Raw genomic sequence first — 23677 nt, 5'->3', positions numbered from 1 at the left:
AAGAACAAGGAAAGATTTGTGGGCACGAAGGACATGGAAAGGCTTGTGGGCATAAACCAGTAAGCAGTGACTGACTGTGTTTTAATTTTGGAAAACAGGCTAAGCCTGTTTGTATCCACACCAGAAACCAAAAACACATATGGACTCATGTGAATTGTGAAATGGAAATTGCAATCAAAGCTTGGGCTTTTGCCTGGGGTTTTTCTCTCCAATCCCTGTGAGTTATATACACAGGTTCTATAACCTTACCATGAATAATATCAGTTTGTGCTAATTAATAATTCCTAAGTGTTTAACACACAATGTAATTTTCCATCATCTGCTTTAAACACAGTGGTGGAGAGTGGTTTAGTCGCTAAGTTGTGTCCGACTCCCGTGACCCCACGGACTATCGCCAGCCAGACTCTTCTGTCCATGGGATTTCCCAGGCAAGAATACTGGAGTAGGTTGCCATTTCTTTCTCCAGAGGATCTTCTTGATCCAGCAATTGAACCCAGGTCTCCTGCAGTGCAGGCAGATTCTTTACCAACTGAGCTAAGAGGGAATCCCTTTAAATATAGTAGCTAAAGGCAAATGAGAAAGTTATCACTACTTTTAGGTAATTCCTCAGAAGACTGTATTTCTATTTACCTGTAGACGCTTTTCCAAAAATGACATTCCTCCCTGTAATCCATAGTTGTATTCATAAGGGAAACTCCAGTCTCGAACCAGGAACATCAGTGTCTATTTAGAAAAAGAGCAGAACACATTATAAAACTACATAAATGTATTTTCAAAATAACCATTGAAATACTTCTTCGCAAAATGCCAGCTTCTTCAAAAGGGGCAAGAAAATGTGCTAAAGGATTTATCTACCCAATCCTACCCTGTAATGTCTTAGAAACCCTATAAAGACTAGAAGGACATGCATAAGCCATTTGTGAGGTCAGTATATCTCATCTGATATTTTTGTCCTTATGGGTTAAGAGAAGAGATTGATGAAAACAGACTGATGAGAAAATGCTACATTCAGGGGTCTGCTCAAAAGGCAAGTATGAAGAATAAGGTGAAGGACAAGAAAAAAAAGAGCACTAGCTATTCATAAAATGAGATCTGTTAACGTCAGACAGGAAAAAAAAACTAAAATAAAAACAATGCTTAGAGATCCTTTAATCTTACTGAGGCTACTGTGCATTTTCATCCTCATAAAGCAGTTAGCTAAAGCTGGGGTCAGTAAACGTTTTCCGTAAAGGGCCAGAGAGTAAATATCTCAGACTGTTGTAGCAAGAAGCAGCCATGGACAATACAAATAAGTGTAGCTGTGTTCCAATAAAGCGTTCACTATGGCCAACTGACATTTAAATTTCAGATTATTTCCACATATCATGAAATATTATTCCTCTTTTGATTTTTTTAACCATTTAAAAATGTAAAAAAGAAAACACTCCTAACTCACAGGTCATATAAAAACAGTCAGTCAGCCATATTTGGCCTGTGGATTATAGTTTGCTCATCTATGAACTAAAACAAAGATGTGACTTATATTTACAGTTAACAGTCTACCTGGAAGGGTTTTTGGAAAATTTCATCCATCGCCAGACGACCATATTCTGTGAAGAGCTTTAAAAAAGAAGAGTTATGGTTTGTAAAGCAATATTACATAAAGCATTTTAATGGCTATTCTGTAGCAAATAATTCTTTTAACAGACTAAATACTATTTATATGAGACCAAAATTCTACACTCCCACAGGAATCACGAACCTTAAAATAATCTAGACTATTCCTCTCTCACAAATTCCTTGTCCCAATTCATTAGCAGACCCAAAATCCAACCATGTGCAACTTCCACGTGGCTTACAATATTGTGACAGCTTCTCACTGTGTCAGCCCCAGACTCTCCTCAACACAGAGGCCACAGTGGTTAGTCAGACCACATGATGCCTCTGCTCGAAACCCTTCAACCTCATTGAGAATAAAAGCCAGACCCTACAGTGTGATCTGGCCACACTGGCCCTCCTTGATATTCCTCAAACTCGCTGCGTGCACTGCCATCCTGGGGCCTTTGTTCTGATGCCTCCTTCTGCCTGCAATGTTCTTCCCCCAGACACCTGAACAGCTACATCGCTCCTTCAGGTATTTACTCCAATGACTCCTTTCTAATGAAGCTTCTCATGGCCATCTACCTAAAAACATTACACCTCTCCACCCAGTATTTCCTATCCCATGTCCTTTCAAATTTTTCTCCTCACTTGTGTATACACTGTACCTTTACTTATCTTGCTTAGTAACAGTCTTCACTACTAGCACTTAAGGTCTATGAGGGAAGGATGTTCTGTGCACTGTGGGGCCTCCAGCACCGAGGACAGCACGTGCCAGACCTGCAGGATGCGTGCCATGTGAATGACCCAGTGAATGAATCCTTTAGAGTTAGGGTTTACCCGTTTACCTCTATTTCTTCATGAAGTTGCACCAAAAAGTACAGCAAAATGAAGTGCAAAAGTCATAAACTCACAGGACAGAGAGGAAGAGAAAGGGTTTGAAAAAGAAGAGTTGTCACAAACACTCTGGAAGGAGAACAAATGAGAACTGTCTTGGGTTTTGGCTCCACCCCGCTAAGAATAAGAAATCTATGAGGCAGGGGCCAAAAAGTAACAAGCAGAGTCTCTCAGCAGAATCCCTGAAAGGCTCAGAAATTAAAGCACCAGTTACCCTGAAAGAGGAGGTGAGGGAGCGGGGCTGACGACTAAGGAAACAGTTGGAAGTCTGTATATATATTATATACACATATCACGTCCAGCTTACCCAACCAGAGGTGATACATTTCTACTGTTTTAAGTCACCCAGGTTACGGCACTCTGTGACGTGCGTGCAGCGGTCCTGAGGCATCACTCAGGCCTCGTCGTCTCTGCACCCTCTCACTGCCGGGACTACAAATCCCATAAGGAATCAGGTCTAGCTCACACACTAGTGTTATCACACACATGGCCCACTGCCTCACACTGACTGTTGCTGTTGTTTGGTTGCTCAGTCGGGTCTCTTTGAGACCCCACAGACTGTAGCCCACCAGGCTCCTCTGTCCATGGGGTTTCCCAGGCAAGAATACCGGAGTGGGTTGCCTTTTGCTGACCCAGGGGATCTCCCTGACCCAGGGGTCAAACTCATGTCCACTGGCAGGTGGACTCTTTCCCACTGATCGACCAGGGAAGCCCTCACACAAATTAGGTATTCCAAAAAATGTGTGAAAGAAAGGAGCTTACACAGGAGTCAGTTTCGGGTGAAAAGGTATCAAACTCAAGTTTTGATGGCTACGTATCGCGGAGCAACCGCTCTCCACCACCGAGTGATGGCACTGGTGTAGAACCACCAATTAGGAAGCACAAGTAAGTGCTAACAGTAACATTCAGAGCCAAAATTTCAGATTTATACTGTTCTTTTTAAAAGGAATATAAATTAAAACTAATTCAAGATAATCTCCATAATAAATGACACCCCCACTCTCGTATTCTGATACATTTCTTGAATGTCAGTGGGAGGAGTAGAATTCGAGAAGCATGCCAGACTGCACCCAACTCTGGGATACCCAATGAAGAGGATTTCACAGGAAAAACGTGTAAGAACAGCTGCTATGGAGAAGAGAGGACATGACTAATAACAGCACCAGGTTTAATAAGTAACAGCTAGCACATATTAAGCACATACTATTTTCCAGGCAATGACCCTATGCCTTTGATAAATATTAATTTATTTAGCCTCACGTGAATTATTGCAGTAGGTTCATAAGCAGTCTCACTGAATGCATCATTGCACCTCTAAAAATATACTCTAAACACAACAGTCACCATGATCCTTTTATCACATGTCAAACAATATCACTCCTCTGATGTAAACACGGCTCCCATCTCACCCAGAGGAAAAGCCCACTTCCTTACAAAGCAGGGCATCACTGGAAGCTGAGTGCCTGCCTCTCTGATGCCCTTCTCCTGTCTCACCCTCCAACCTCACCCACTGGCCTCCCTGCTATTCCTGGATCCCACCAAGGACACTCCACCTCAAGGTCTCTCTTCCTGCTGTTTCCTCCCCTGCACCACTTTCCCCCCAAAATATCTGCAGGATTTACCTACTCCCTTTTTTCGGTCCCCTGCTTAACTCAGTAAGAGCATCCCTGACCACTCCAATCATAGATACACAGAGTGAAGGATTACCATGAACCCACACCTTCCTCCACATTTCAATCTTTTGCTGAAACTATCCATCAGTTGTAAAACGCACCTTGGCCTTAAAACTTTTAAATGACATTATTAACATTTTTATGAGGAATACATACCTGCAGCTGTTGAAGATCATCTTCTTGAATGTTCTGGGACAAATTATAAATCTAGAAAACAAAAATTCAGATTGATACTACTCTAGTCTACTTCAGATGAATCCCAAGTAAGTCTAAAGCAGTGAACAGAAGCTTGTACAGTTAAAGGTCTGCATATAAGAATACGAGGTCTATTTAAACAGTAATATTATCTGTCTTTTTGGAGAACTATGCATATAAGGTTGAAATCGCATAATTCTTCCTTTATAGTTTAAAATACAGTTTTCTTACTTTTTTCACCAAATCTACATTTCCTGTATAATGCAACTGATTTAACTTCAATTTCCACTTTTCAGACTTTTCCTGGAATATACTGTATATATTTATGACCAAAGTGGAAAAATATTATGTAAAATAATTTAGGCTGCTTCTTGAGCTTATAAGAGCTTCACTTATATCTGTAGTATAAAAAGAACATTTACATATCACCATAGGAATTCTGATAACAGAACAATAGCTGAAACTAGATGTGTCCTCTTCATCTTATTTATTCTACAAAATTTTTTCCTCGTCAACTGGTTTTACCTGAACAGAGCTAGTCATGGTGCTCAGAGCAAAGATGGTGGCACAGTCTTTCACAGTGGACTGGCTGTCAAATGCCCCCTGGGTATCCATCAGAACAACTGCAACCTATAAAACACACACACAAAATATGTTACAGTGAGAAGGAGGAAGCACATGCTTGTAGGTTCTATCAGAAAAACACAATTACAGTTAACCCTTGAACAACACAGGTTTGAACTACACGGGTCCACTTGTATGCAGATTTTTTTCAATAAACGTAAGTATTTAGATGCCTTGCTTTTTTGACAAGAGAACTTTGCTGGAAAAGATTATCTGCTCTGACAGACAGTACAGAACAGAGGTGCACAGAGCAATATGAAAAGAGAGGAAAATCACCCTAACAATCAAGACAGCCAAATGTTGAAGCCAATTAGCTCACTTTTCAAGCCAGTCCTGTGGATGTTTTTGTTGTTGAAAAACAAATTTAAAATATTGACTTAGTTTAAACTCAGGCATTATCCAATAAAAATAAAACGCATGGCCTTTTTGGCATTTCCCTGCAAAGCTGAATACTTCTCTTTAATTTATAGGATTTTCTGGTCATTTGATAAAAGAAAAACAAACATTGATTTCAATCTTTATGAAAAAGAGACCACACCACAGATGCCAAATGAAAGCAACAGAATCAAAGCTATCGTTCACTCTATGTAACTAGGTTTCATGAAGCCTCATACTTTCCAAAAAGAACTTAATGACCCAGTCCCACCTTAAAAGGGAAATTTGAGTAAAATGTTAAAAAAAAAAAAAGATGTAGTACCTATCATCCTTATATAACTTGCAATAATTGAAAAAAATATCTGCACTCCCACATTCACTGCAGCATTATTCACAATAACCAAGGTATGGAAACAGGCTAAATGTTGTTTGACTGATGAATGAATAAACAAAATGGAGTATATATCCATACACTGGATTATTTTACCATGGAAATGAGTCAAGTCTCAATATATGTTACATCATGGTAGGGCCTTGAGGGCACTGGGCTGGCTGGGAGAGGTCATACAAAAGACCCATATTTTATACGATTCCATTTGTATGAAACAGCAAACATGGAGGAGGAAAGGAGATCAGTTGTGGCCAGGGGCTGGGAGAGGAGGGAAATGGGACGTGACTGAGTTTCTTTGTGGGGGTGATGAAAATGTTCTGGCATTAGATGGTAATATTTGCACAGTCTTGTAAGTGTACTAAAAATAGCTGAATTACACACTTTGAAAGGATGAATTTTATTGTAGGCAAATTATATCTCAATGAAAAAGAAAATCATAACATCTGCTAATAAGAAAAATGAGGCTAACTAGAGGGAAAAAGAAGAAATACTAAAGAGAAGCTCTTTAAGGAGTGGGAGTCATACGTATACTTAAAGTGCTGGATATTTGGAGGGAAATGGTATTCATATATCATGTAGTAGAACAGTAAAATGCCCTAACAACCTTCAAGAACAGTTTGGCAATGGTGAGAAATAGAGGAAATGGGTATTCTCGGACCCAGTAATTCCACTTTTAAGAGACTTTCCAATGTTTTTTTTACTAGAACCCACAGTAAGAAATATATTTTGCATTACAATCAAATATGCACATCCATAAAGCTGAAACTTAATTTTTATCTGTTCTATATATACTCTAATACTTTCTAGTTCTTATTTTTAAAAAACTGGTCAGAACAGTCCAAGTTCGATGCATTAGACAGGGCACTCAAAGCTGGTACACTGGGACAACCCAGAGGGATGGGATGGGGAGGGAGGTGGGACGGGGACTCGGGATGGGGGACACACATACACCTGTGTTCAAAATTCTCCAAGCGAGGCTTCAACAATATGTGAACCGTGAACTTCCAGACGTTCAAGCTGGTTTTAGAAAAGGCAGAGGAACCAGAGATCAAATTGCCAACATCCACTGGATCACTGAAAAAGCAAGAGAGTTCCAGAAAAACATGTACTTCTGCTTTATTGACTACGCCAAAGTCTTTGACTGTGTGGATCACAACAAATTCTGGAAAATTCTGAAAGAGATGGGAATACCAGACCATCTGACTTGCCTCTTGAGAAATCTGTATGCAGGTCAGGAAGCAACAGCTAGAACTGAACAAGAACAACAGACTGGTTCCAAATCGGGAAGGAGTATGTCAAGGCTGTATACTGCCACCCTGCTTATTTAACTTATATGCAGAGTACTTCATGAGAAACGCTGGGCTGGAGGAAGCACAAGCTGGAATCAAGACTGCTGGGAGAAATATCAACAACCTCAGATATGCAGATGACACCACCCTTATGGCAGAAAGTGAAGAAGAACTAAAGAGCCTCTTGATACAAGTGAAAGAAGAAGAGTGAAAAAGTTGACTTAAAGCTCAACATTCAGAAAACTAAGCCCATGGCATCTGGTCCCATCACTTCATGGCAAATAGATGGGTAAACAGTGGAAACAGTGGCTGACTTTATTTTTCTGGGCTCCAAAATCACTGCAGATGGTGACTGCAGCCATGAAATTAAAAGATGCTTGCTCCTTGGAAGAAAAGCTATGACCAACCAAGAGAGCATATTAAAAAGCAGAGACATTACTTTGCCAACAAAGGTCCATCTAGTCAAGGCTATGGTTTTTCCAGTAGTCATGTATGGTGTGAGAGTTGGAATATAAAGAAAGCTGAGCAGTGAAGAATTGATGCTTTTGAACCGTGGTGTTGGAGAAGACTCTTGAGAGTCCCTTAGACTGCAAGGAGATCCTACCAGTCCATCCTAAAGGAGATCAGTCCTGAATATTCACTGGAAGGACTGATGTTGAAGCTGAAACTCCAATACTTTGGCCACCTGATGCGAAGAACTGACTCATTTGAAAAGTCCCTGATGCTGGGAAAGACTGAAAGCAGGAGAAGGGGACGACAGAGGATGAGATGGTTGGATGGCATCACCGACTCAATGGACATGAGTTTGAGTAAACTCTGGGAGTTGGTGATGGACAGGGAGGCCTGGCATGCTGCAGTCCATAGGGTTGCAGAATTGGACATGACTGAGTGACTGAACTGAACTGTACACCCGTGGCTGATTTATGTCAATGTATGGCAAAAACCACCACAATATTGTAAAGTAATTAGTCTCCAATTAAAATAAATAAATTAATTTTTAAAAATAAAATGAAAAACTAATATAAAAAAACTGGTCATAAGCAATAAATTGATTTCTCTATACTTTATTGGGTCATGGACACAGTTCAAAAACTGTGGCCTGGAGACATGCTTGCACACTACTCACAAAAACATTTTTCAGGCTGTTCACTATAGCAGGAATTACAAAATGAAAAAAAGAAACAATCTAAATGCCCACCAATAGGGAAATCGGTAAACAAAATATGACATATTCATTTGATGATTACTATCCCTGGTGGCTCAGATAATAAAGAATCTGCCTGAATTCAGGAGACTCGGGATTCAGTCTCTGGGTTGGGAAGATCCCCTGGAGAAGGAAATGGCAACCTACTCTGGTATTGTGGTCTGGAGAATTCCATGGACAGAAAAGCCTGGTGAGCTACAGTCCATGGGGTCACAATGAGTCAGACATGATTGAGCAACTAACACTTTATGAAACAACAGTTGCACGACACTGGGCATCAGGTAACAAAGGATAATGATCCTTGAGAGAAAGAAAACAGATGAGGTCAGCCCTACAGGTGACACAGCTAACTGGCTAAGGCACAGGGCCGGGGAGCCCAGGCAGAGCCAAGAGTCCCTGAGTTGAGAAAATACAGCTGAGAGTCAGGGAGACCAAGGCAACGGCACTCTCAGGCAGAGCACCTGAGAGGAGAGGGCTACAGAGACAAAGAACACCATGGATCGCAGAGAGGCCCCATCAACTGTTCAGCTGAGTCTTGACAAGCTCATGTGAGTAAGAAAATTACCTGACGCTGGAGAAAGGAGCTATTCAAAAGGCTTAGGGGGAAGAGTACTCACTGCTCACAGAGGGCCAAGAATAGCACCTCTTCCCTCCAGTCAGACGACAAAAGCCCTGTAATTCTAAAGTCTTGCCTCATTAGTAAGGAGCAAATAGCTCTAGATTAATAAAGCTGTCTCATTTAACAAACCCTAAAATTTTTTTTTTTTTTTTTTAAATATTTATTTATTGGGTTGCGTTGGGCCTTAGTTGCAGCACACGGGATCTTCATTGCAACATGAGGGGTCTTCAGTTCCTGCATGCGAGCTCTTAGTTGTTGCACGCGGGATTTAGTTCCCTGACCAGGGAATGAACCTGGGCCCTCTGCACTGGGAGCGCAGAGTCTTAGCCACTGGGCTACCAGGGAAGTCCCTAAACCCTAAAATTTAAAAGCAAGACCAAAAAGGATCCATCAGCTTCCAAATTTCTTAAATGCATCCCATATAACACGCTAAGTATTTTATGGGAATTCAAAAATATCCAGCATCCAACTAGTTAAAATTCACACCTCTGGCATCCAATCAAAAGTTTGCAGGCATGCAAAGATATCACCCAAATGAGCATGCAAAGATATCACCCAAATGAGAAAAATCAATTAAAACTAACCCAGGACTGTCACAGATGTAAAACTAATAGAAAATGACTCTAAAACAGTATTCTGTATATCTGTACTTCATACATTCAAAAAGTTAAGTGCCATAAAAAAACATTTAAACTTCTGAAGATGAAAATCTCAATGTCTGAAATGAAAAACACACTAGATGAGGGACATCCCTGATGGTCCAGCGGGTAAGACTCCACACTCCCAGTGCAGGGGGCCTGGCTTCAGTCCCTAGTCAGGGAACTAGATACCACATGTATGCCACAACTAAGCCCCCATGCCATGAGAAAGATCCCATGAGCCACAACTAAGACTCAGTACAGTGAAAATAAATAATAAAGAAAAAAATACACTATATGGGATTAACAACAGATTTAAAAGATTGGTGAACTAGAAGACTTAGCAACAGAAACTATCCAAAAGGAAGCAGAGAAATAAAATTTTTTTAAATGAACGGAGCATCAGTGAGCTATGGGACAACCTAAACAGCCTGACATACATGTAATAGGAATCCCCAAAGAGGATAAGGGACAAAAAAATATTTGAAGAAGCAATGGCCCCCCAAATGTTTGAATTTTATAAAAATTATAAACCTGCAGACTCAAAAAGCTCAACAAAATTCAAACACAAGAAACATAAAGAGAAGTGCACAAAGACGTATCATAATCCAATTGCTAAAAAAATAATAATAATAATGATAAAGAAAAAATTTTTAAAGCAACCAGACTAAAAAGACACATTAAGCACAGAGACAAACAAAAATAAGGATAACAGTAGATTTCTCAGCAGAAACAATGTCAGCAGAAAGGCAGGGGACTGACATCTCTGAAGCATGGAAAGACAAAACTCCCATCCTAGAATTCTATACCCAGCATAAATATTTTCAAATACTTTTCAGACACAGAACAAAAGCTAAAAGAATTCTGCACCGAAGAGTAGCACTACAACAGCTTTTAAAGGAAGTCCTTCAAGCGGAAGGAAAAATGAACACAAACAATAGATAGAAATCTGGATGCAAAAAGTGAAGTACAGTTAATGGTAACTGCACGTGTAAGTACATGGCTTTTTTCTTATTATTTAAATATCTTTGAAAGATAACTGACCATTTAAACATAAATAAATAAAAGTAAAAACAATGTTATTATAATAAAATATATGACAAAAGCACAAAAGTTGGGAGGGGAGAAATGGAATATCAATTGTATCTTAATAAAGCTGCTAAAAAAAAATTAAAGAACGGATAAAACAATATCTAAAGATTCTTCCAAGCAAAAGTTTCTAACGTTCTATTTCAAAAAATCCTCATTCTCCTCCATTCTCTTCCTACCCACCGCCTTGCCCCCACAGCTTGTGGGATCTTAATACTCTGACCAGGAATTGAACATGTGCACTCAGCAGTGGTCACACAGAGCCCCAACCACTGGACTGCCAGGCAATTCTCTACATTCTCTTCCTTTAAAAAAAAAAAGTATAATAATCTCCCTATTTTGCTACACATTTTTTTGTATGCATATCTAAGCATTTAAAAAAAAAATTAGAGGGTTTTCTAATATACCTTTTCCTGAAACTTCACTAAAACAGAGAGAAACAAAATATTTAAAGAAATAATAAGGAAATTCATAAAATAAAACAGAAGCTGTGGAAACAGTGATCAAGAGTCATGCATCAATTCTCCATCTCCCAAAATATTTAATAACTTAACATCAAGGAAAAGGCTGAAACTGAACAACGTGAAGGGGAGATACGAAATCTTAAGCCTTGGAAAGACTCAAAAAATGAGAGGCACAAACAACCGTGAAAACATGCTTTAGGGTGAGACTAAAAACAGAAGGAAGGGGTTAAAGTCTGTTTAAGAAATAGTCATAACCCCAAATTCTCTCTTTCCACTTGAGGAGACACATACCTTGCCCCAGCTGACCCTTACAAAGAAATCTGGGGAGAAGGTCTACAACTGAAGCTTATGAGGTTCATGAGATGAGCTGCTGACAGCTGGAGGGGTGGGTGGAGTGAATGATTACAGAAGAGTGTAAAGTAACTTCTGAACAGTTGAGAGCATTAGCCTCTGGGAAGTGAAAATGAGCAGAGAGAGGACTAGTCATCTTAGAAGCCTTATGTTACCCCTGACCTTTTAAACTACATTCATGCATTATTTTTAAATCTTGAACTTATATCATTTTGATAAAAATCATTTTAACTGGATTATCAGACTACACATTAGTTTTCATTTCACTGTGTTTGTTAGTTTGAAAGTCTTTTTCTTCCTTACCTTCTTTCCACCTGGCTTCTCCACAGTGAAAACCTCACTCCAGATCTGAATTCCAGTGGTTTCTGGGTCAGAGCCCCCTCGCCATGAAAACCCTGTCAACGGTTCTTCTGGGTCACCCAGCCAGTTTGAATGGCCACCTTCCTTCTATAGGAGAAATAAGAAATTTCCATTAAAAGTTATTCAAGTAACTTTACACATCAAGGGTAACTCATGAGGTGAGTTTGCTCTTTTGGACACAGAAGTCTCCACTTGCTAATCTGAAATGAAGTAATTCTACCTTACCTGGAAATATAAGTATCGTAGCATGAAGTCCAGCAAGAAGGACTTGCCCTTTCGGAAGGCGCCGGCCACCGACACCACCACCACATCAAGCTCTCGGATGTGGTCCTGTAAGAGGATGCTGGCCAAGGCTTTCTCCTCTAGCTCAAAGGAATGTTGGTCTTTCTGAACCAAAACAACCTGCACTGGACCAGGCTTTCCGCTCTCCATAGCATCACCTATGTTGTTACAGAGATTAAAAAAAAAGTTTCAAATATATGTATTTTTAGCACGGAAGAGTAAAAACTTTTTAAACAGAGCACAAAGGCACCCAACCATAAAAGAAAAAAAAAAAAAAGATTAATTAGACTTCATTACAATTAAGAATTTTGTTCATTAAAAGACACCATTAAGGGAGTAAAAATGCAAGTTACAGGCTAAAAGAAAATATTTTAACACCTAAATCCAAAGGACTCATATCCAGAATCATTATAGAAATCCCAAAGAAAGATACAACTATTCCACCTTTAAAATGAGTAATAAGCAAAAGATTATGAACAGGCATTTCATTTAAAAAGGATATCCAAGTGGTCAATAAGCATATGAAAAGGTTCTATACCATCATTTAACAAGGAAATGTAAATCAAAACCATAAGGAGACACCACCGCTTGCCCATCAGAATGGTACAACTGTAATTCTCATACACTCTGATGGGAATGGAACCACTCTGAAAAACTGTTAGGCAGTATCTACTAAAACTAAACATAACTATGACCCAGCCAATTCCACTGCTAGGTATATACCTAAGAGAAATAAATGTGTACATCCATCAAAAAACATATACACAAGAATGTTCACACCAGCTTCATTTAAAATGGTCCAAAACTGAAAATAAACCAAAAGTCCACCAAGAGTAGAAAGGGCACCTGCCACTGCCAAGCCTTTCACATACATCATTTTACTTAATCCTTAGAACTCTACGAGGTAAATAATACCACTCCATTTTTAAAATAAAGAAACTAAGGCCTACAAAAGTTAAGTAACAGTTCCCAACGGGTCCTAGAGAAAACTTGAAAACATCTGTAGGTGACTATGCTTTGCAGATCACTCTTAAAAACCTAGTCAAGGTTTTAGAGGCAAGCAATTCTTTAGATCAAAATTAACACTAACTCGTAGTTTCTCTTCTAGAGTTAAAAACACAAAGATATTCTTTGAAATTCAGAGCCACTTAGCTATGAGGATTTATGGAAAGTTTACAAAAAAAAAAAAGCAAAGCAGCAGTGGAGCCTATGAAATGAGGCAAAGCACTACTACCTGTTCTAAAGGAGACGTTCTTAAGTAGTTAAAAGGACACTGTTGTTGTTTAGTTGCTAAGTCACGTCCGATTCTTTGTGACCCCATGGACTAGACCGCCAGGCTCCTTTATCCATGGAATTCTCCAGGTAAGAATACTGAAGTGGCTTGCCATTTCCTTCTCTAGGAGATCTTCCCGACCCAGGGATCAAACCCATGTTTCCTGCATTAGCAAGCAGATTCTAATAACTGGGTATTTAATGAATTATATTAGGATATTATGAATGAGTATTAGGAAATTATGAATGAGTATTAGGAAACAAAACCATGTTTTAGTGGATTATTGCTTAGAAGGAGGCTAAGTTAAAAAAAAAAAACTAATGAATTTAAAGTAAATTGAAGGACAAATATTAAGTTGAGCATAGTAGAGGTAGGTAGATATGGCCAAAATCATACATATGGTCCCAGAAACCCTTTCATCTGGGAAGCACTGAAGGCTGAATGATCACAGCAGGCAAAGTAGACAGAACAGCCTGACTGCCAGACTCTACCCTTTAAGTACGCACTGCTGCCCAGTTTTTAAACTTACAGTATCAGACAGCAACAAAAGGCCTACCCGCTTTTTACTTTTTTTGCGAACTACTGGAAAACAACCTGTAACGATAGATTAAATGTCATGCTGGCATTATAATACACAGATACTAACACTTTTCTTTCCCATTATTTCCCATTACAAAAAGGAAACATTTTTGTGAATAATCTCTTGGAGTTCTTATTGACATAACAGCAGGTGAATCCGGGGCCTGAAGACCTTCAGTCTTTCATATAAAAGAACAAAAGAGAACAATTTATTCATACCTTATGGATAAGGCACAGGGTTAAGTGCTGTGCAATACTCAACGCAGTACCAAGGTCCCTGAGATGGCTGGTTGCTCCCCCAACATCCATTTTTCTCCTGCTGCTATGGTAATATTTTTAGCTGGGCACATAAATGCTCAGAAGAAACACATTCCCAAACCAACCCTGTATGCAGGGTATCACTATGTGCCTAAGTTCTGACTGGAAATGACGCAGCAACTTTCAGATATCTTCCCCCTTCTTGCTGGCTAGATGCAAAAGCAGGAGCAAGTCACCCTGGACCAGGCATGTGAGGCTAACACCTCAACGAGAGAGGCAGGGCTGAGACTCAGTGTCACAGAACCGCCACTGCGGGCTCACTTTCACATGGAAGGAAAACGTCTACCTTGTTTAAAGCACTTATTTGGAGGGTCTATGAGGTACAGCCAAACCGAGTAACCAGTACAATAGTCCCCCAGGGCTTCACAATTAACTTCATGGTACCGGTTCTTTCCATTTCATCTATTTCACCATTAAAGTTTACTGAGCAATGTGAATTTCCTACAGAAAGCAGGCACACAATAAACAACTGTTAAATAAGAATGAATATGTATGTAATATAGTTGAAAGCTGCCACCCTAAGGATGCAGGTGGTACTCTCAGGGCAACAGGCATGGAAGATAACGTTACCTGGACTACAAACAAGATAGAAAAATTCCGTGACAAAAATGTATGCAGTTGTACACAATGAATTGCACTTCAAGAAAAGATGAAGACCACTAAGGACAGTGGTTTTTTTTTTTAAAAAAAGATAAAACCTTTCCTCATCTCTTCCTCTTTCTGCCTACAGTAAAGTGAAAAGGAAGAGAACCAGGCTATATTTTAGTTAAGGGAGTTGGGGAGATCCTGCATTTCTCTCTGACAGTATACTAGGCACACAGGACTTTAAAAGATCTTGGTTTGGGTCCACTTAAGGGAAAAATCATTTTGAACTATACACATTAATAATTCAAACAGAGGTGCTCACTTTTCACCACACCATCTTTATCTCTCACTTCCTAAGACAATAAAACTATATATTATTGATCATCCAAGTAAAAATCTTATTTTTAGGTATCATGTAAATGTCCTTTGCTCATTTATCTTTGCATCTCAGATCCCCCCAATCCCGTAAAGCCCTTAAGCAAAACCTCAGGGCCCTCTCCTTTAGCCATGCCAGCTTCCAACAGTTCCTGCCTATCAGGTTGATCATTCAAGTCAACATCTCCAGAGTGCTGCTTTGACTTGTCACCTCATTCCCTAGGGCTGAACACCTTCATTACAGTACCTAAACATACCATGAGAGCAACTATGTAACAAAACAATCAAAAACATTTTCTGGATTGATGGCTCAAAGCTAAAATCTTAATTCTGTAAGTCAAAGCCTTTCACCATTCACCCTACTGCCTTAGTTTCTCTAATTCTTTATTCTCCTCATCCTCCCAGGTAAATTTATACTCCTTCTAGGAGAAAGTTAGGATCCAGGTGCTATTCTAATTTCAAAATTTCAAATATACAGCCTATTCAACTATTTGTTTCCACGGCCTGAAATGTGCCTTCCGCTTGACTCCAGCAAACACTTGCTCATCCTTCATCACTCACCTGCACCCTCCCTCAGGCCTGACCTCCCATCCAGTCCTCTCATAGTCCATCACTTTACACTAAAAAGCAATCAAGAGAGTCCTCAGGGCTTGAATCCTTACTTTCTCTCACCTCCAGAATGCAAGCTCCGTGAGGACAGAAATTTTTGTCTCTTTTGTTCAATGCTATGTCCCCCAAGAACCAGAACAGTGCACACAGAGAGGAGATATCCAGTAAACATTTGCATAATAAACAAGCAAACTCCACCTCTTAGTCACAATGTGATTGTGGATAAATATCTATTTGTAGTTCCATTTATTTATAAAACTAACACCATCTCAAAGCAACAGTGTATGACACACACTGTAAGCGTGCTCAGTCACATCCGACTCTTTGCAATCCCACTAACGGTAGCCTGCCAGGCTCCTCTGTCCATGGGATTTCCCAGGCAAGAATACTGGAGTGGGTTGCCATTTCCTTCTCCAGGGGACATTCCCAACCCAGGGATCAAAACCAGGTCTCCTGTGGCTCCTGCATTAGCAGGTGAATTCTTTAACACTGAGCCACCTGTGAAGTCCATATGACACATATTATGGACTCAATCAAATGAACCTGTTTTCCTATTTCCACTACTAGTAAATACTATTGGGAGGTTGGGGGGAGGTTGAAGAGGGAGGGGACATGTGTATACCTATGGCTGATTCATGCTGATGTATGGCAGAAACCAACACAATATTGCAAAGCTATTATCCTTCTATTTAAAATAAATTAATTAAAAAAAAATACTAGTACATACTATTATTCTACTTGGGGCTTCCCTTGTGGCTCAGCTGGTAAAGAATCTGCCTGCAATGCGGGAGACCTGGGTTTGATCCCTGGGTCAGGAAGAACCCCCCTGGAGAATGGAAAGGCTGCCCACTCCAGTATGCTGGCCTGGAAAATTCCATGGACTATATATAGCCCATGGGGTGGCAAAGAGTCGGGCATGACTGAGCAACCTTCACTGATTATTCCACTCATTACAACTTTATATTGTAATGAGCTCCTGGGGAGTTAAGGAAACTGTCACATTCAGGCCTAGTATCTACCATAGAATAATAGCTTCCTAATATTGTGAACACTAAACCTAACAGTACATATAAAGAATTGTGGTAAAAGTCAGTTTCTCCCCTTCCTCCTCCCAGTCTCCTTTCTGTCATCGTCAGCCTCCTTGAATGTCTTCATGCACTCAACTACCCATTCCCTTCTCATCACCTTGCCATCTGACTTTCCTCTCAGTCTCTGTTGAAATCATTCTCTAGTTCATCAGTGACCTCACCTGCCAAATGCAATAGATCTTTCTTGATTCTCATTCAACCCTACACCTGTGATAACACACAATGGCCAACGACTTCTAACACTTCTTAAAACCTTTGGACTCTACAATACTGCCCACTCCTCCTTCCCTTCCAGCCTCTTTATCAACCCCTTTTCAGCCTGTGATACCCACCAATGCCCCGCTTTAGCCTCGGGGTGCAGTTCTCATCCTCTCCCTGATTGAGCTCTCTACTCGTTAATTTCACTGAAGCTGAAACTCGCTCAGTCCGTGTCTGACTCTTTGCGACCCCATGGACTATACAGAATATATATATATTCTCCAGGCCAGAATACTGGAGTGGTTAGTCTTTCCCTTCTTCAGGGGATCTTCCCAACCCAGGGATCGAACCCAGGTCTCCTGCATTGCAGGCAGATTCTTTACCAGCTGAGCCACAAGGGAAGCCCATTAATTAATTAATTTCACTACACCCTCTATTTTGGTGATGCAACTTCATTAATTTCTAACCTGCACTTGGATCCAAATGTGCAACTGCCTAAGGCACACCTTCATCTGGATATTGCACCATCAGCCCACTCTCGGAGGAGTATTACATAAAAATAAATGGATGTAAGAGTCAGAGGACAAGTTCCTGTTCCAGTTCTCCCACTAACAACCTGTGTGATTCTGGGCATGTCCAGCCTTCAGTCTCAACAGTAAAATGAGTGGAGATTAAACCTCTACCATTTTATAACTCTGCATATAGTATCATTAGCCATTTAGTGTCATCAAAGTGAATCCTGTCAGCTACTCCACTCTTTCAAATCTCTACCTTTCAGCCTCCACCTCTCTCCTGACTCATAAGCAATGTACCACCAAACCCTATCATTTCTTCCATCTCTAACTTCAGCTCCTGGTTTGGCAAAGATTGTTATGCAAGTGAAGGAGTATGTACAGGAGGGAGGCCTTCCCTAACAATCAGGAAAGGCCAGACTTCAGGGCCCAGTTTCGTACTAACTCTAACACCATGAGTAAATCATTTCACTTACCTGTGTCTCCGTTTCTTCCTCAAAATCAGGCAGTTAGGTAAAGCCATTTTCCAGCTCTAAAATTCAATGCCTCTTGAAAAACTGAAAATTTCCTGAATTATCTAAATTGGCCAAACTTGTTACAGAACCTATTCATGCTTTAGGTTAAGTTAAATTGTATAGGCCTGGCTAAAGAACAGATCAAAATTCATGATTAAAAAAAAAGCAACCTGCACAGAAAGGACTCCACAAAAGAGGTTTCTTTAAGGGGGAGGGACACCCCATTTGCAGTGAAATTACTTTCATTTCTCAAGAATCATACTGGATGGAGATCTAACCTCCAGGGATGGTGCTAGAAAAACCTTTACATGGCAACCTTATATGCCTTCTCCCTTAGCAAAGCAATCATTTTCCAAATTGACAACATTTTCTGAGTAACACTCACTTACATGAACAATAAATATTTGTTTAGTATATGAAGAGTTCATGCTTTATTATGTTCACTTACATGAACAGATGTGACATTTTATACACATACAAAAGATATGCCTGACCAGTCATATCTGTCCTCCGTATACATTTTTTTTTTGGGGGGGGTGGGGGGAGGCGCACCACAGAACTTGTGGGATCCCAGTTCCCAGACCATCCGTTTACATTTAAGTAAACTTATAAACCTAAGTTTAGGAAAAACTGAAGTTTGGTGAACTTAAAACCTAATTTCAAAAAAAAAGGTGAGTGGTAAAACTATTATACTGCCAATTATTAGTGCTGTAAATAGCTCAAAGTAATACTGTATCAGTCATCATTTCAAAGTATGTAGAAATGTTGAAAATATTTGGATAATTATAAAGGATTCCAATAATTGACATGGAAGTTTTTTCTAAGTACTTTTAAAGCACTGACTTAGCCTCTCCTTTTTAATACACACCTTAATCCAGATTAATCACTAAGTTTAAATGCTTATTTAATCGATGTATAACTGGACTCAATGGACGTGAGTTTGAGCAAACTCCAGGAAATGGTGAAGGACAGCGAAGCCTGGCATGCTGCAGTCCATGGGGTCGCAAAGAGTCCAACACAACTTAGCAACTGAACAACTTCACCAAAAGGACAGACAAATAGAATGGCTGAAAGACTAACAAGTGAAATTAATTATTATTGGGGAAAATTTGTACAGACTATGCAAATTACAACGCTAATTCTTCCTAGATTTCTGAATTTTTAAAGAACAGAAGAAAACAACGTAGCAGCACAGGCTAAATAAAAGTAGATAAGGTTACTGAATTATAAGTGGCCTTTCTGACCCTATGGAAAACACACATTTTAAGAAACAAGTTCTATCAGAAAAAGCATTATGGGGGAAAGAAGTTTAAATGCTCCTCAAATATTTGAAACCAGTGATAAACTCAACGAAACCAGTTATTTGGAAGCAATCACAATTGCTATTTCAGGTAATTCAGACAGAAGTTTGTAGATCAATTGAAGAGTTTAGAACAGGGTTTCTCAACCTCAGCACCACTGGTATTTGGGTGGATAACTCTTTGTTGTGGGGAACTATCCCACTCACTGTAGGATATTTAGCAGCATCTCTCACCTCTTCTCACCAGGTATCAATTGCGCTCCGTCTTGATTGGGAGACCCAAACATGTCTCCAGGCATATTGCTAAGTGTCCCAACCAGGCAAAACCACCCTGGGTTAAAAACCACTGGGGCAGAGCGAGTCTCAGTTCTCATTCTTACTGTCCAGAGAGTTCTGAAAAGCAAATCCTAACTATACTTAAAGAAACATTTCACTGAGCAGCGTGCATGACTCAGGGTAAAGTTATGACCTGAGTTTTCCATTCTCCTTTTGAAATAGCACATTTTCTAAAGAGCAAAAGCAACACACCCAAAAACAGAAGCATACCATTTTCATGCCTCGTTCTTGCTGGCAGTCTTTTAAAGTTCCCAGTTCACAGAGAACGCCAAAGAAAACACATCATCATATACAAAGATACATGGAAGCTCTCAGCCAACTCTACTACTGGGTGTGGCTCCTTTTTGCTGATGGTGGGAGTGCCTTTTGTCTCAAGGCAGTATATTGGTAGATACACATATATTTCTAAGGTTGTTTCCATGAAAATACTATTTAAACACAATTCAATACAATACTAGGGGAAATTTACATTCTAATTAATTAAAAGGTTTACGAGGAAGATTATTTTCATCTGTCATAGGAAATTTTTGTATTTTAGCACAGGTAGTGGTTTGGTCACTAAGTCATGTACAACTCTTGCAAGTCTGTGGACTGTGGCCTGCCGGTCTCCTCTGTCCACGGAATTCTCTTGGCAAGAATACTGGAGTGGGTTGCCATTTCCTTCTCCAGGGGATCTTCCCAACCCAGGAATGGAACCCAGGTCTCCTGCGCTGCAGGCAGATTCTTTACCTACTGAGCTATGAGGGAAGCCTCCACAGAATGCTTAGCACACAGAATGCTGAACAGAAGCACTTTTTCTTAATTAAGAATTTTGCAGTGCTTCATGGATTTATGAAAATTAATTATGTCAGAAATGCAGAGACTGAATCTAAAATGAGAAAAAATCTTTTTAATAGGAAGAATTCAATAGTCACCTTATTTGACTTCACCCTAAAAATAAGAACACCAGCAAAATCAACCTGGCTACCTGAAGGTTTTAATTATCTGTATTCCAGTTGAATAAGACTTTCTTAACTGGCAATATTTGACTTGGATTCCTTATCATTTCAAAACATAAAGAATTAATCTACTTCTCTGCTTTTTCACCTACTATGTCTATAAAATCTACTTTCTAATTTGTAATATACTTTAGCCTCCTTATGGACTGTAGCCCACCAGGCTCTTCTGTTCATGGGATTTTTCAGGCAAGAATACTGGAGTAGGTTGCCATTTCCTCCTCCAGAGGATCTTCCCAACTCAGGGATGGAACCCCCATCCCCTGTCTCCTGCATTGCAGGTGGATTCTTTACCCGCCAAGCCATTGGGGACGCCCAGAAGAGTAACAACTCAATACAAAAATATTGACATTACAAATTATACTTCCTATAATGCAATAAATCAATTCAAATTAAGCAACCACCTATAGGGAAATTTGATTATCTATTAATATAAAAATCAAATTACTTGGGTTTTAGGAACTTTTTCACTAGTACCTGGCCCCTCAATGAGTTAAATCAGAATCTGTGAGTGAGCTCCAAGCACTGGCAGGTTTTAAAAATCCCAAGTTATTCTAAAGTGCAGCAGAGCTGGGAACCACAGCTCTACAGCAACTAAAAGATTTTTTTTCCTTTTAACTAAAAGCTTTCCCATCATGTTTCCCCTTGATATTTTTTAGAGAATATGCTCTTAGAATCTCAGAGTCAGAAAATGTTTTAAAATTCAGACTAACGATAAACTATAGTTGTGTCTTTTAAACAATTTCTCAATATGAAACACAAGGCCACAGAAACTTTAAAGGCATGCCTAGTCATCAGAGGTAAACTTTAAACCAATTCTCAAACAAGTTCACACACCCTAGAGTTCCCTAATATTTCAAAGAAATATTAGACTATATGACCAAATTGTGAGCAACGGCTACCACTGAGGAACTGGGGAGATAGAGGAGACATTTCTTCTTACAAGTCTCCATTATTTCATTTTAAATAATTAGTGTGAGTATATCTTTTATGACTTAGGAATCATAAAAATGAAAAACTGCATGTGCTATGCCTTAGAAAACCAATTCTACAAAAGCCTACTCTCAACAGGGAAGACTGCCCTGCTGCTATCTATGGGTCACAAAGGATGGGACATGACTGAGCGACTGAACAACAAGCCCTGTTGAGTGAAAACTAAAACAATTATGCTAGCACTCGTCATCACATTTCTCCTCTACTACTTTTTTTAACTTTATGACTACAATAAGACAGTAAACAATAGCTAATAAAACAACCTGCTCTGCGAACATAATACCTCATTAGATAGAGATCGTCAGTCAAGCGTTTCCTTAACAGGTGTTAACGCAGCAACAGAGATTTCTACACTATGAGCTAGTTTCTGTGGGGACTGAAAAAAAAAGCACTCATTTGAAACTCAACACTGCAATGCTGAATACGTGTCTCGGCTTAAAACTATGTAGGTTTTGATTCTCCAAAAGCCAGCCAGAATGTGAAACCACATTTTTGGTCCGTTAGTTCTTTTCTCTCCTTCCCAAAACATTCTACCCAACTTCGTGTTCAAATTTCAGGGTTGGGATTTATTGAAGTCTTCAATGTTCTGTTGTTGCCTTTAGATTTCGCAAAGGAAACGTCTGGCCATTTCAACAGCACACAAAAATAAAGTCAGGTAAAATGACAGATGAAATCAAAACCCACGAATTTCTGGTGACCATTTGTTTTTATTTAATACTTTCACTATTTTTTTTTTTTTACTTTCACTATTTTTTTATGTCTTCAAGAAAGCAAAAGAACGTATTGTACCACACGTACTAAAAGAACTTCTTAAAAATCAATTTAGGCCACATTCTCTTATCTCCTTTAGGGAGATAAGTGTGGGTTGAAAATCAACCTTCCTATTACTTCTTGTAACTCAAGGTCGGTAGGATAAAAATAAAGTTTCCAACTCAAAGACACTTCGCAGCCCTTCACAGCTTTTTGAAAGGTTTAACAATACGGCATCTATAATATTTTCTCAGCTCCCTGGGCCCGTTAACAAGGCCAGAGCCACTCGGCCCGCAAGCGTGCGAAGCGCCCAGGCAGGAAGGGGACCGCAGCCAAGAGCGCCCAGCTCAGCCAGGGCGGGGCCGGCGGGGCGAAACCTCGGAACGACGCCCGGGACCACAGACCCTCGGGGCCGTCCTAGGCGGGGAGGGGGAGGCACCATGAGGGCGGCAGCAGCCCCGAGGGGCACTAACCGTCTCCCCCGGTCGCAGGGCCCGACCTCCGAAGGTGGCCGAGGAAGGCGCCGCCCGTGCCCTACCGTCCCGACCCCGCGAGCAGCCCCTGGACCCGAATAAGCCGGCCAAGGGACACCAGGGAGGGGCGCGCGGTCCCAACGCCGGGACGAGGAAGGGCGGCGGCACGGGCGTAAGGTCTCCTCGGAGCTACAGCAGCGAGGGCGGTGGAGGTGGCTACGGAGCGGGCACGGGGGAAATCGGGCGCCTCACCTGCTCCTCCCGATGCAGCCGCTACGGCTCGCTGAGGGGACAACATGGAGCCTCCGCCTCCAGCAGAAGCAGCAGGGGCGCAAAAAGGGCAAGACTGGGGCGGGAACGAACCAGGCCCTGGAGGCGGGAAACGGGCGTGGCCTGGGCTCTAACAGAAACGAGGGAGAAGGAGGGGCGCGCGAAGCCGCGAGAGAGCGAGAACTCAGAGGCTTGGCAGGGGTCGACCGAGGCGCAGCGAGCGCCTAGCGGACTGGGGCGGGAAAGCGCACGCGGCAAAATCCCGCCACCGCCCGACGCGTATGCGCGTGCGCTGGAGTCCGACACTGTCTGGAATACCTGGGGCTGCGCACTGGGAGCAACGGTCCCTTGGGAATTATAGCCCCTTGATCTCTGGTTACCCGCCAGCGGTTACTGTTTGGCGAACTCATCCGGGGCGGGGAGGAAGCGGAAGAGAGGGACCGGGATTGTCGCGGCTCTTCGACGACTGAACTACAACT

General features: G+C 40.7%; 1 protein-coding gene across 2 annotated transcripts in view; it reads right to left on the bottom strand.

The window, feature by feature from the left end:
• ATL3 (atlastin GTPase 3) overlaps positions 1–23606 on the bottom strand; it is a 41910-nt gene extending 18304 nt beyond the window's left edge. The window contains exons 1-7 of one of the 2 annotated variants that reach the window (XM_043870927.1): positions 23517–23606; positions 11973–12187; positions 11691–11834; positions 4869–4973; positions 4305–4355; positions 1543–1599; positions 631–723 (exon numbers count right to left, since the gene is read on the bottom strand). In XM_043870927.1, the coding sequence (XP_043726862.1) occupies positions 631–723; positions 1543–1599; positions 4305–4355; positions 4869–4973; positions 11691–11834; positions 11973–12179 (657 nt within the window). In that variant the 5' untranslated portion in view covers positions 12180–12187; positions 23517–23606. Of the gene's footprint in view, positions 1–630; positions 724–1542; positions 1600–4304; positions 4356–4868; positions 4974–11690; positions 11835–11972; positions 12188–23180; positions 23482–23516 lie in introns of those variants that run through there. The other variant, XM_043870923.1, reaches the window with a different exon arrangement.
• Positions 23607–23677: the final 71 nt, after the last annotated feature.

This window comes from Cervus elaphus, chromosome 2, assembly GCF_910594005.1.
Source record: "Cervus elaphus chromosome 2, mCerEla1.1, whole genome shotgun sequence".
Taxonomy (NCBI): Eukaryota; Metazoa; Chordata; class Mammalia; order Artiodactyla; family Cervidae; genus Cervus; species Cervus elaphus.
The sequence above is the reverse complement of the archived record's forward strand: the minus strand, read 5'-3'. Positions and strand labels throughout refer to the sequence as shown.